Raw genomic sequence first — 14,155 nt, forward strand, 5'->3', positions numbered from 1 at the left:
AGGCTGTTCCATGAAATCACACTCCCTCCGTGTGTATGGAAAATTGCATTTACAAGCATGACCTTGCAGCGGGAGAAGAAATAACCAACAGAACAGCTGATCTGGAAGTCATCTGAATTACTGGCAGTCTCTACGTCATCACAAGTGTAATAAGAAGAAATGTGAACAGCGTTGATATTTATGTTTTACCCAAATCAATATATATTCGCCATCGAAAAATACACAAACCAAGGCGTGAAAACAGTTTTATTATATTATTTGAGATATGACATATGCATTATTCGTTGAGAAAAATGGGGGGATATGGTTTAGTCTTCATCATTGTCATCTATGTAGGCTAAAGCACAAACAGTTCAGCAATAATTAAATATTTGATCAACATGTTTACTTGGTTTCATGGGACCTTTTTTTCTTGTGCGGCATTGCCCATCAATTTGAGCGTGGTCTTCTCTCAGGTAGCTAACCTTATCGGCCTAGGTCATTATAGTACATTGTGAGACCAATAGCATAATTTAAGTGTCCCTTTTCAGCAGGGGAATAACAAGAGTAAAAACATTACTGAGGTTATGAGAATCATAGCAAGTCAGGTCACATGCTGTGAAAACCAAAAATTAATATGACCGGTTTCCCGAGATTAGGACTAAACCTACACTAAAACGCACGCTCAATGGAGTTGCTTTCACTGTAGCTAGAACTCTGGATCCTCTACCACTTCCAGATTTTCCGTTGTTTGTTGTAATCTATGGAGGCAAAGAAACACGGTTGACAATGTTTACTTTCATTACAAACTCACTCACACATTGAAGCAGCATGACTCAAAATCTCTTATCCCTAATGACCAAAAGCTCAAGCACTCTTCTCTTTACTTTACAGTGTCTTGCATCATTAGCCGGTGCTTATCATGGAGTAACATTGGCTTATGGAGCAATATCAAGGTTTTCAAGGAAAGGTGAACATGTTAGTTTCTTCTTTGTGTTGCACATTCATTCAAAGAAAATGAATGGCCTCTGTTTATCCCGGATGACTAATCTGAGTAATGTAATGGTCTATAATACAGCTGTACTGGCTGCACTTCACATAGCATTGGGTTGAACTTTGACACGTTCAATCATCACAGTGGTAAAGGCTGGTGTAAATCATATAGCGTTTATTGATATATAAGTGGTTAGACAAAAATAGTCATTTAATTCAACAGAAAAAGCAAGCTTCGTTATTAGATCAGTCGGAGATATTATCATCTCAGTTCAGTTGAAAATGGCAGTGCTCAGGATACGTACAGTATCCCGCAGGCTTGAGGTCAGTTGAAAATGGCAGTGCTCAGGATACGTACAGTATCCCGCAGGCTTGAGGTCAGTTGCATTTCAATTCCAGACAATTCAGGAAGTACACTGACATTCCAATGATCTTAAATGCTTTTCAGTTAGGAACATTTGGAATTGCAATTTTGTTTACTTTCTGAATTTACTGGAATTTAAATGGAATTGGCTCCAACCCTGGTAACCTGCGGTAGTTTGACTGATCATTTTTTACAAAGAACTGCATATTGACTGACAATGCTGTGAGACTACACTACATGGCAAATAAATGAAACAGTTGAAAGATGAGCGGTCACTGTTTGTATCTCCACTCTCTCCTGAAGAAAGTAGGAAATGCTATGAATCTCCTTGGGGGAGATGAGGGGTGTTTAGAGATGGTGGTAAACTTAGCTCATGTTTGACAAAAACTTGGTCAATTTGTAATGTATCTGTGTGTTTAGTATTCGCCTTGGCATTTATGTAATGGGAATCCATTTCAGCCTTGTAAAAAAATTAAGTAAACACAAAATGTGAACTGCACAAATACCTACATATTTTTTGAGGAATATCTTTGGTTTCTTTTTGACTGCATCATCTCTCCTTCTCTCTGCACTGACCACTCCCTCCACATGATCACCCTGCCCCCCCCTCTCTCTCACCCTCTGTCTCTCTCTATCTCTCTCTCACCCCCCCCATACACACGTCCTCTCTCTGTCTTCCATCTCACTCTCCTCAGAGAAAGCACTCTCCTTAATCAGATTCCTGCCTCATTGATTATCCTAATGGTGTTCCACAGAGACCTCCCCTCTCTACCCCGGCCCCTTCATCAAGGTCGGTCAGACACAGGGAGCTATGGAGACACGTAGAAAAGCCTTCTGTAGCGCTGTCTTCGAGCCAGGCCCTGTGTGCTTTCAGTCCTTCTGTACTTAGCCTCACTACTTTGTTCTCCAGAGGCATGTCTTGTAGGTAGAGAAAGAACACGAGACAACAGCTTTTAGCTTGTATTGCATTTACTGGTCTCACTTCACGTCAAACTCAAATCATCTATTCTATAATCACCATCGTCTCCCTATATCAGACCCTTGCCAGACCACACAGGCACAAACAAGCTGACAAGTAATTCAAATAGACAGAGACTGAGGTCCTGGAACGGACATGACTTTTTTTCTTCCACCTTTGTAACTGCCATGTCATTATTCACAATCCCTTGTAATTTGCTGCCGGCACAAACAAAATTGGATAGCACTTACATTTCTATATGTCACTTATAGACCTTCATGTAACTGTCACCTGGCACATTGACATATGCTGGAGGGGTTCCTACAAGATTCTCTCCTTTTTCTCCCCACAATTAGAGCACCCAGTGCAGTCCAGGTGAAATGCTGGATATATCCTGTCGTTAGCTGTGGCCATGGTGATAGATTCAATAAGCAAGGCTCTGTCAATCTCAGACAGACTCCTCTTCCAGGAGAGAAGTCTATGGAGTAACAGTAACGTGGCAGGTTAACACAGTTATGTCTGTGCTTATTATAGCATATATGTACAGTACATGTATGATTCTTGTAGCACTGTGAGCATACATGCATACATTTGTACAATGTGTGTCAGTACAATTACATTTGTTTTTCTAATGAACATTATCATGTAAGCACAGTGAGAGAAAAAAACAGTGAAAAAAGTGAACTTCTACAGAATGATGGCACTAGGAAACTTTGATTAAACGATGGCTCAAAATGTCACTCTCCTGTCATCAGTGACAAGCCCTAGTAACAACCAGGTAGTTTGGTGGTTACACTGGTAACTAAAAACTGAGAGAAGGAGAACTATTTTCCAGATATCACAATATAGTACAACTTAGAAACTTAATGAAACATTTTTTCTTTTTAATAAAGGAAGGTAAAACTATGCAACTAAATTCACATCTCTTTCGAGTCGTCACTAATCCTTCATCCTTCTCATTCTCCATTTCAAAACAAAACAAATAGGATCGGTTGCGATCCTGTTTTTTATGTGAAAAACTTTTGAAATAATTATAGAGAAGGATTACTTTACACGTCTGGCATCCATCAACCCCATGACATCATTTAAAGATACACTCGTTTTTCCCTGTTTGGCTCAAGATTGCGGCTGAAACATTGCACACGCACAAAAATAGTTCCATTTATGCCAATCAGTGAGTCTCTTCCTCTTCATTTTTAATATTGCATTTGCCGTGACCCTCCCTCTCGGTCCTCCAAAATGAAAACAATCAACCAATAGGGCCACACTGTTGATCAGAAATAAAAGCTTCATAGTGCTCCTCTAAGAAAAGTGAGAACTATCTTAATCTTTATCATTATCTTATCTATCTCGTCCTTTCAGAACCTTGACATGTTGACAGAGCTTGTATGCCCACACTTACAGTAGAAAGTTGGCTGCTCAAAATGGCTGTGAGCATTTGTTTAACCGATCTGTAAACTCTTCTGTGTCTCTCCCCATGCACGTTAAAACCATCTTTTAGGTGTTTCCAGTGTGTGCTCTTACTCTTCATTTGTCAAAACGTAATTTCTCTGACCTGCACATCACATGACCACCAACCATCAAATCAGAAAATCTCAAGATACCACCACAACTGGGCACACACTGGCTGAATCAAATTTGTTTCCACATCATTTCAATGAAATGACGTTGAACCAACATGGAATAGATGTTGAATTGACGTCTGTGGACAGTGGGGGATATTTCCATATACATTGTTATGTACTGTTTATCCTACGTTAGCAATTATTGTACATCAAATCACAATAGCAACTACTATTTATTCCCTTAGCATTGTGGTCATTCTATTTAAAAAGCAACAACAAAAAATTATATCAACAAGCAATATCCCAGACTAGACCAACCAGAGTCATTCACAAACTAAAAGACAAGAAAATATGTAAGGAAGAAACAAAACTGCGGGGTTAAATGTTTTGTTGTTGTTGTTGTCTAGAACAGCACATACTACATTGAAAGTAATTCCTGATGCGTCATTTTTTTTCTTCTCAAACAAGATGTATGTAGGCACGTATGACTGTAAGTTGCGTTGGATAAAAGCGTCTGCTAAATGGCATATTGTGTTATTATAATTTTTATTGTAAGATGAGTAGATTGTGAACACTGTCCTGACAGTCCGTATCATGCATGCTGTGTCACTGGCATCCAAATGTAGGATGTTACTCTCCTCTTCTACTCTCTCCCTCTCTCTTCTCCCCTATCTCCTCATCCCTCTATTGTATCATTCTTCCAATCCTGCTGGGCCCTGTAGACAGAGTTATTTGCTGGTTGTCTTCATGCTTGTTTTCACCACAGGGACCTTACTCCCCAGCCTGATCAGATGCTCTGCCACCTGGTCCTCAGCCACCTCCAGGAAAGCTGCCATCTCTGGGGTGTCTACTCTCACCAGCTCCTCCTCCTCTTCATCCAACTCCAGGACAGCACTCATCTCTGGGGTGTCTACTACTCTCACCAGCTCCTCCACCTCCACGTCTCCCTCTCCCGCCTGCAGGGCCTCGTTCTCAGCCACCTCCTCCATCTCTGTGCCCTCTGTGTGCACTACTTCCACCTCTCCATCCCGGAACTTCTTCACGTGGAAGGTGAAGGGCGGCACGCGGTACACGGTCGTCTTGGAGCGGGCGTAGACGGTGTGGTCGGGGGTCAGAGACTTCTTCAACATCTCCTTGGAGCCCTTTAGCTTCTCCTTCCGCTCCATGTTGGGGGTCATCTTGTTGCCCAGCTTGCCCATCTTCTTCTCCAGGCTATGCTTGGTCTTCTCCAGCTTGTCGTGAGTCTTCTGCCGGGTCTTCTCCAGGTTATCCCTGGTCTTCTGCTTGGTCTTTTCCAGGTTGTCCTTGGTCTTCTGCGCTCTCTTCTCCCTCTGCTCTTTGGAGAAGGCCTTCTTGATGTTGTCCACGCGCGCCTTGCTGGAGCGTTTTATCTTCTCCGCCCGGGACTCTTCGATGATCTCCTCGATCTCCACCTCCTCGTCTGAGTTGAGGCCAGTGAGCGCCGCCTCGCCCCCCTCCTCAGGGATCTGCTCCAGCCCCCCTTCCACAGAGCAGCCCTCAGCTACATTCTCTGCCACCTTGGACGATTTTAGAGAGGCTTTAGCGGCCTTATTCTCATCCTGTGAAGACACAAAGGAGAGAGTGGATGAGGTTAGACAACAGGAAGAGTCTACATACAAGATAAGTATGAACGTTTATGTTTAAGCCTCCAGTTAGACTAATAAAAACAGCAGCAGATCCAGGACAGTATTACATTTTTTTTTTAAATTCTGTTTTATCATTTAAATTTTATTCACTTTCAAGCATGAGTTTGCAAAGACAGTATTAAATCTACCTCATTACATATCAGTATTCTGTGTGAGATAAGATGTTCCTATTCTATTTTGTTCATTCATAGGGAACAATGTGTTCACAGTGTGGGATTTGTCCAATATATATACACACATTTTCAAATTGACTGCATGATTATGGAGGTTATATTGAAGTGTCGCGTAAAAGCCTGAGGCGGAAAAAATAAATGAATATCAATTCAAATGTATGTGGGCTCTGAGATGGAAATGAAATTTGACATTTATGTGTATGATAAATTATTAATCTTCATGGCTTGCCTCAGACACGTAACTTTACATTTATCAGTCGCATAAAAAATATATGAAACATGCCTGCTACTGTTGGCCAACCCCATCTAGTAGTCATACAATACAAACTGACCAAGACTCCAAAATCAGCACAGACAATGAAATACCTGTCCAGCCAAAAGCACAGACTTTCCATATGTACCCTACTAGAAACCAGTGTCAGGGTCTTCTCAGCCAATCTACTTGGTGAATGTTCAGCACACAGAATAAGTGTAATCACCAACAGCTTGTGAAAGACATGCCATACACGTTTGTATGGTGTCTAATAATGAAACTAGCATACTGAGCCAACTAGACCCAAAAGCATTTCCTGCTATTGGTAAACTACTTTACTGCACACTCCCACCTCGCTGAATCATTGTGATAACTGTGGTAAATGTTCTCCTGGTCTACCTCATGCATACATAGTCTCTCTCTCGCTCTCTGTCTCTCTTTCTCTCTAATAGGCTGTTCAGTCTGAGTGAGTGTAAGGATGGAGACCGACAACCTTTCATGTGCCAATGTCACTGGTTGTCCTGTCTCTTCACAGCTCATCTCAGTAAGCGTATTGCATAACCTAGCCCTTTGATGTGGTTATCACACAACCAGTAGGGAGACACATAACTAGGCATTTGACTCTACCATGAAACGGATTTTCCCACCACCCGCCGCTTACAAAGTGTGACTTTCAATCTGACTAAAGTATCTCACTCTTAAATGTTACATCCGTCACAGTCTGCTGGTTCTCATACAAACAGAGGTTTGAGGCAGACTTGATTTAAAGTATCGTAGTCATTCATCTAGTATAGCCAAAATAACTGCAAATGTTCTCAGTATTTCCAATGGACTGGATCATGCAGTCTTGCACTCCATCTAGGGGACAAGAAAGTTCTAGCATCCTGTAAAGGGACGCCCCATCAGATAAGACATTGTCTGTTCGTAAAAACCAGTACTTCACACTGACATTCACAAATAGTCACACACGGCCCACCTGTCCAAAACATCCCTTGACACCTATGCTTCTCTGACAGCTGCCACTCACTCAGCGTCCCAGTGACGATGTTTTCACAACGTTAGAGAAATGTTGTATTACTGGATGTCTACTGAGGGAGACCAGGAATATGCCGAGGATGTTATCCCTCAAATCAAATCGTATTGGTCACATACACATGGTTAGCAGATGTTCATGCGAGTGTAGTGAAATGCTTGTGCTTCGAGTTCCGACCGGGCAGTAATATCTAACAAGTAATCTAACAATTTCACAACTACCTTTTACACACAAGTGTAAAGGAATGAATACGAATATGTACATTTAAATATATGGATGAGCGATGGCCGAACGGCATAGGCAAGATGCAGTGGATGGTATAGAGTACAGTATATACATATGAGATGAGTAATGTAGGCTACGTAAACATTATATAAAGTGGCATTGTTTAAATTGACTAGTGATACATCCAATTTTTAAATATTAAAGTGGCTAGAGATTTGAGTCAGTATGTTGGCAGCCGCCACAGGCAGTGTGTGAACAGTGTGAACAGGCAGTGGCTCGGGTGGTTGTTGTCCTTGATGATCTTTATGGCCTTCCTGTGACATCGGGTGGTGTAGGTGTCCTGGAGGGCAGGTCGTTTGCCCCCGGTGATGCGTTGTGCAGACCTCACTACCCTCTGGAGAGCCTTACGGTTGTGGGCGGAGCAATTGCCGTACCAGGCGGTTATACAGCCCGACGGGATGCTCTCGATTGTGCATCTCTAAATGTTTGTGAGTGTTTTTGGTGACAAGCCAAATTTCTTCAGCCTCCTGAGGTTGAAGAGGCACAGTTGCGCCTTCTTCTCCACACTGTCTGTGTGGGTGGAACATTTCAGTTTGTCCGTGATGTGTACGCTGAGGAACTTAAAACTTTCCACCTTCTCCACTACTGTCCCGTCGATGTGGATATGGGGGTGCTCCCTCTGCTGTTTCCTGAAGTCCACGATCATCTCCTTTGTTCTGTTGACGTTGAGTGTGAGGTTATTTTCCTGACACCACACTCTGAGGGCCCTCACCTCCTCCCTGTAGGCCATCTCGTCGTTGTTGGGAATCAAGCCTACCACTGTAGTGTCGTCTGCAAACATGATGATTGATTTGGAGGTGTGCATGACCACGCAGTCCTGGGTGAACAGGGAGTACAGGAGAGGGCTGAGAATGCACTCTTGTGGTGCCCCAGTGTTGAGAATCAGTGGGGTGGAGATGTTGTTTCCTACCCTCACCACCTGGGGGCGTCCCATCAGAAAGTACAGGACCCCGTTGCACAGGGCGTGGTCGAGATGCAGGGTCTCGAGCTTGATGATGAGTTTGGAGGGTACTGTGGTGTTGAATGCTGAGCTGAAGTCGATGAACAGCATTCTTACATAGGTATTCCTCTTGTCCAGATGGGTTAGGGCAGTGTGCAGTGTGGTTGAGATTGCATCGTCTGTGGACCTATTGGGGCGGTAAGCAAATTGGAGTGGGTCTAGGGTGTCAGGTAGGGTGGAGGTGATATGATCCTTGACTAGTCTCTCAAAGCACTTCATGATGACGGAAGTGAGTGCTATGGGGCGATAGTCATTTAGCTCAGTTACCTCAGCTTTCTTGGGAACAGGAACAATGGTGGCCCTCTTGAAGCATGTGGGAACAGCAGACTGGGATAGGGATTGATTGAATATGTCCATAAACACACCAGCCAGCTGGTCTGCGCATGCTCTGAGGACACAGCTAGGGATGCTGTCTGGGCCGGCAGCCTTGCGAGGGTTAACACGTTTAAATGTTTTAATCACGTTGGCTGCAGTGAAGGAGAGCCGGCAGGTTTTGGTAGCGGGCCGTTTTGGTGTCACTGTATTGTCCTCAAACCGACCTCCTAATGCCCTATGCTAAATCTAGCATGCCCTTGCATCCCATAGATATAGCTATGTCTTTGTTGTTACTGCCCTGCCCTGTCCCATCATAGAACTGCGCACATCACACATCACACATAACACATCACACATAACACATCACACATCATACATCACGCGTAACATTTTGCACTGACTCTATGCACACTCATAAGACTATATATACACTCACACACACACACTACACTACAGACACACACACACACACAACCTTTAACACTCAACATACAGTATGCTGCTGCTACTCTACTTCTTTAATTTAGTCTTATTATTATCTATCCCGATGCTTAGTCACTTTACCCTGCCTTCATGTACATACAGTTGAAGTCGGAAGTTTACATACACTTAGGTTGGAGTCATTAAAACTTGTTTTTCAACCACTCCACAGATTTCTTGTTAACAAACTATAGTTTTGGCCAGTCGGTTAAGGACATCTACTTTGTGCATGGCACAAGTAATTTTTCCAACAATTGTTTAAAGACAGATTATTTCACTTATAATTCACTGTATCACAATTCCAGTGGGTCAGAAGTTTACAAGTCAACATAGTTGACTGTGCCTTTAAACAGGCCTACCTTCAAACTCAGTGCCTCTTTGCTTGACATCATGGGAAATTCAAAAGAAATCAGCCAAGACCTCAGAAAACAAGTAGACCTCCGCAAGTCTGGTTCATCCTTGGGAGCGATTTCCAAACGTCTGAAGGTACCACGTTCATCTGTACAACCAATAGTACACAAGTATAAACACCATGGGACCACGCAGCCATCATACCGCTCAGGAAGGAGATGCTTTCTGTCTCCTAGAGATGAGCGTACTTTGGTGCGAAAAGTGCAAATCAATCCCAGAACAACAGCAAAGGACCTTGTGAAGATGCTGGAGGAAATAGGTACAAAAGTAACTATATCCACAGTAAAATGAGTCCTATATCAACATAACCTGAAAGGCTGCTCAGCAAGGAAGAAGCCACTGCTCCAAAACCGCCATAAAAAAGCCAGACTACGGTTTGCAACTGCACATGGGGACAAAGATCATACTTTTTGGAGAAATGTCCTCTGGTCTGATGACAAAAAAAATAAGTGTTTGGCCATAATGCCCATCGTTATGTTTGGAGGAAAAAGGGGGAAGCTTGCAAGCCAAAGAATACCATCCAAACCGTGAAACACTGGGGTGGCAGCATCATGTTGTGGGGGTGCTTTGCTGCAGGAGGGACTGGTGCACTTCACAAAATAGATGGCATCATAAGGAAGGAAAATTATGTGGATATATTGAAGTAACATTTCAAGACATCAGTCAGGAAGTTAAATCTTGGTCACAAATGGGTCTTCCAAATGGACAATGACCCCAAGCATGCTTTTCAAAGTTGTGGCAAAATGGCTTAAGGACAACAAAGTCAAGGTATTGGAGTGGCCAAGCCCTGACCTATAGAAAATGTGTGGGCAGAACTGAAAAAGTGTGTGCGAGCAAATAGGCCTTACAAACCTGACTCAGTTACACCAGCTCTGTCAGGAGGAATGGGCCAAAATTCTTGTGGAAGGCTACCTGAAATATTTGACCCAAGTTAAACAATTTAAAGGCAATGCTACCAAATACTAATTGAGTGTATGTAAACATCTGACCCACGGGAAATGTGATGAAAGAAATAAAAGCTGAAATAAATAATTCTCTCTAGTATTATTCTGACATTTCACATGCTTAAAATAAAGTGGTTATCCTAACTGACCGAAGACAGTGATTTTTTTTACCCGGATTAAGTCTCAGGAATTGTGAAAAACTGAGTTGAAATACATTTGGCTAAGGTGTATGTAAACTTACGACTTCAACTGTATTTTCCTCAATTACCTTGTTGATCTGGTACTGGTTCTCCCTCTATATAGCTCCATTCTTGTGTATTTTATTTTATTCCTCATGTTACTGTTCCTCATGTTACCATGTGACTTATAAAATTGTATTTAAATTTGACTTTCACGCATTCTGAAAAGTTATATAGTATCACTTATCTTGTCAAATGTCTCTTGCTTCTCTCTCGCTCTCTCTCTGTCTCTCTCTCTCTCTCTCTCTCTCTAAACTCTTTCACCTTATCTCCCTCAACAATCTCTCTATCTCTCTCTCTCTAAACTCTTTCACCCTGTCTCTCTCAACAATCTCTCTGTCTCTGTACACACTGTCCAGATTTAATGTTGAGAAACTGGCCCAGTCCTGAGTGTCGGCGCTGAGTCACTTTTACCTCTCCCCTGCCGTGTGTGTGGGTGTGTGTGATCTCACATTGAGAGCATTGTGGGGGAATGGGCATAGGTCGGCTTGTAATCAGGGAGTGAAACAATCACAACTGAGTCTGTGTTATGACACTGAGGGTTGGTGAGCTCGTGTGGTTTTATGAGGACATCCCTTCCGGCCAAACCCTCCCCTAACCCAAACCCAGACGACGCAGGGCTAATTGTGCACCGCCCCATGGGTCTCCTGGTCGTGGCCAGCTGTGAGGTCTTTGCTTTGTTTTTTATTTAGAAAAATATTAACTATTAGTAGTTACAGTCTTGTCTCATCACTGCAACAATGGACTCGGGAGAGGCGTATGGACTCGGGAGAGGCGGAGGTCGAGAGCCGTGCGTCTTCCGAAACACGACCCAGCCAAGCCGCACTGCTTCTTGACACAATGCCCACTTAACCCGGAAGCCAGCCGCACCAATGTGATTGGAGGAAACACCGTGTCAGCATGCACTGCACCCGTCCTGCCACAGGAGTCGCTAGTGCGCAATAGGAGAAGGACATCCCTTCCAGACAAACCCTCCCCTAACCCAGACAACGCTAGGCCAATTGTGCACCGCCCCATGGGTCTCCTGGTTGTGGCCGGCTGCGACAGAGCCTGGACTAGAACCCAGAATCTCTAGTGGCACAGCTAGCACTACGATGCAGTGCCTTATACCACTGCGCCACTTGGGAGGGCCCATGTTTGGTTTGTCCATTTCTCTTCCTCTGCCTAAAAATAAAACACTCATCTCCACTGTCTTTCCCCTTTCCCTGTCTACTTTGCAATGTGTTGCAGAATCACACTGCTTATTGATTCCTGAGGCGATGGCTGGAGGAGATAATCCGTCCGTTAGCTGGGTTTGACCTGTTGACAGAGTTGGGCATAATTTGAGGCACTGCGATGGAACAGATCTGTATCGCTTTATTTGAACTAAGTCAGGAACTGCCGATGTAAAAACAATGCCATGGCAACCCGTCACAGTAATAAGGTTAAAGATGGAGTTTTGCATCATTGTGACACATTAAAGCAGGTTTGTAACGTTTCTTAACATCTCATTGAATGTGTACTCATTCTCCTCTCCACCCTGCTGTTACCTCATATTAAATCGTTCTTTATCATTTGTTCCTTCTTGTGTAGGTGTACTCCCATAGCATCTAGCCCTCCTCCTCCTCCTCCTCCTCAATTAGTACCACTTTCCTTTCTTCCATTATTATCGTCAAGGCAACAATCCCTTGACACTTTCTATTTGTTTCATCATAGTTCAAACAAGCGGCTCGGGTTCCCAGCTCATGCAAAGCCAAGGCTTTTTATGATGGTTTTCATTGCTCTTGTACTGGGGGAGATGTGAGTGTTTTTTTTTTGCAATGATGAAATATACATTCAAAAAGTAGTTGACTGGAGCAGCGTGCACTGTTAAACAGGATCATGTGACGTTCAAGCCTGCAACATTATGTCCTGGGACAAATCATTTGTGATTTTGAATTCCGTACTTTGGTTTATTCTGACAAACTGAACATCATACCTCATCACTGCCAGGGAGAGAGTATGTTCATACGTTTCATATACTGTATTTCTGCATCGGCATTAACCAATACCACACCCTTCCCCTTATTAATCCTTGGGCTGGTCTGACGTTCACAATGGTACTAGTGGAACCTATCATAAAATGACCATTGCTTCCTTATCTGGTGCTGTGTCCTACTCGGCCCGCAGTGTGTGTGTTTATTTCGGGCTCGCCTTTCCCTCTCTCCGGATTCCATCCACCATTCCCTGGCTACTAGCCACTGTAACATTCTGCCCCCTCCCCTCCTAGCCTCTCCTCCCAGTCCTCAACAGGGCAACAGATAAACATAGGATCATGTCACCACGGCAACAACCATTGTGGAACATCGCCCCTGGTGGGGTGTGAAGCTAAGCCTGATAAATGACTACGGAGGATGATGAACCCCCCCAGCGACACCATCGGAGGAACTACTGTACTAACACGCTACTGTTCTATGGGACAGATTCGATTCAGAACATAACTGTCATCATCATACTAATATCAACAGTCTTGCTACAGCTAAACTGTACATTACATGACGCCTAAGCAGCATGTCGGCCCGGCCTGCCACTGATTCCATTGGGGTGAACGTAATAAGATGATGAGTGTCTCGCCCACCTCGGAAGTCATACAACAAGTCATACAGCCTGTCCCAGAATGCCCGGCTGAACAGTCAATGACGTTACATCATTGAGGGCATCGCCATCTCCTGTGTCGGGGTGGTGCCCTGACGCAGCCTGATTACAATCATGTAGGAAAGGAAATGCACGTCTTCGCGGCCATCAGTAGCTCTCCCTGTATGTGATTAATGAGAGAGAGAGGGAACGGACCGAGGGAAAGAGTGAGGACGGAGATGGAAACTCCATGAGTGTCCCTGTGTTACCCTCCTCTCTCCTCCCACTCTAGCCATGGAAAAGTCTGGTCTACATGTGAGTGTGTACGCTACTATGCTTGAAGGAGTGCCTGTGGAGAATGTGGTTGGTTGAGTGTGTGTGTGTGTGTGTGTGTGTGTGTGTGTGTGTGTGTGTGTGTGTGTGAGTGTGTACGCTACTATGCTTGAAGGAGTGCCTGTGGAGAATGTGGTTGGTTGAGTGTGTGTGTGTGTGTGTGTGTGTGTGTGTGTGTGTGTGTGTGTGTGTGTGTGTGTGAGTGTGTACGCTACTATGCTTGAGGGAGTGCCTGTGGAGAATGTGGTTGGTTGAGTGTGTGTGTGTGTGTGTGTGTGTGTGTGTGTGTGTGTGTGTGTGTGTGTGTGTGTGTGTGTGTGTGTGTGTGTGTGTGTGTGTGAGTCTTCACAGAAAGAAAGAGGGAGCTCTGTTTGTTAGTGTCTCTGTCTCTGCATCATGGCCTGGGGGGTTTAGCACTGGTTACACTGTGTGTGTGTGTGTGTGTGTGTGTGTGTGTGTGAGTGTGTGTGTGTGTGTGTGTGTGTGTGAGTGTGTGAGTCTTCACAGAAAGAAAGAGGGAGCTCTGTTTGTTAGTGTCTCTGTCTCTGCATCATGGCCTGGGGGGGGCCGC

General features: G+C 44.0%; 1 protein-coding gene across 1 annotated transcript in view; it reads right to left on the reverse strand.

Moving 5' to 3' along the window:
- Nucleotides 1–1,132: 1,132 nt before the first annotated feature.
- Nucleotides 1,133–14,155, reverse strand: part of cavin1a (caveolae associated protein 1a) — a 31,901-nt gene continuing 18,878 nt past the window's right edge. Inside the window, exon 3 of the mRNA XM_024390161.2 lies at nt 1,133–5,439. Within this exon, the coding sequence (XP_024245929.1) occupies nt 4,588–5,439 (852 nt within the window). The 3' untranslated portion in view covers nt 1,133–4,587. The remainder of the gene's footprint in view (nt 5,440–14,155) is intronic.

The sequence above is a fragment of the Oncorhynchus tshawytscha genome, linkage group LG27 (assembly GCF_018296145.1).
Source record: "Oncorhynchus tshawytscha isolate Ot180627B linkage group LG27, Otsh_v2.0, whole genome shotgun sequence".
Classification (NCBI taxonomy): Eukaryota; Metazoa; Chordata; class Actinopteri; order Salmoniformes; family Salmonidae; genus Oncorhynchus; species Oncorhynchus tshawytscha.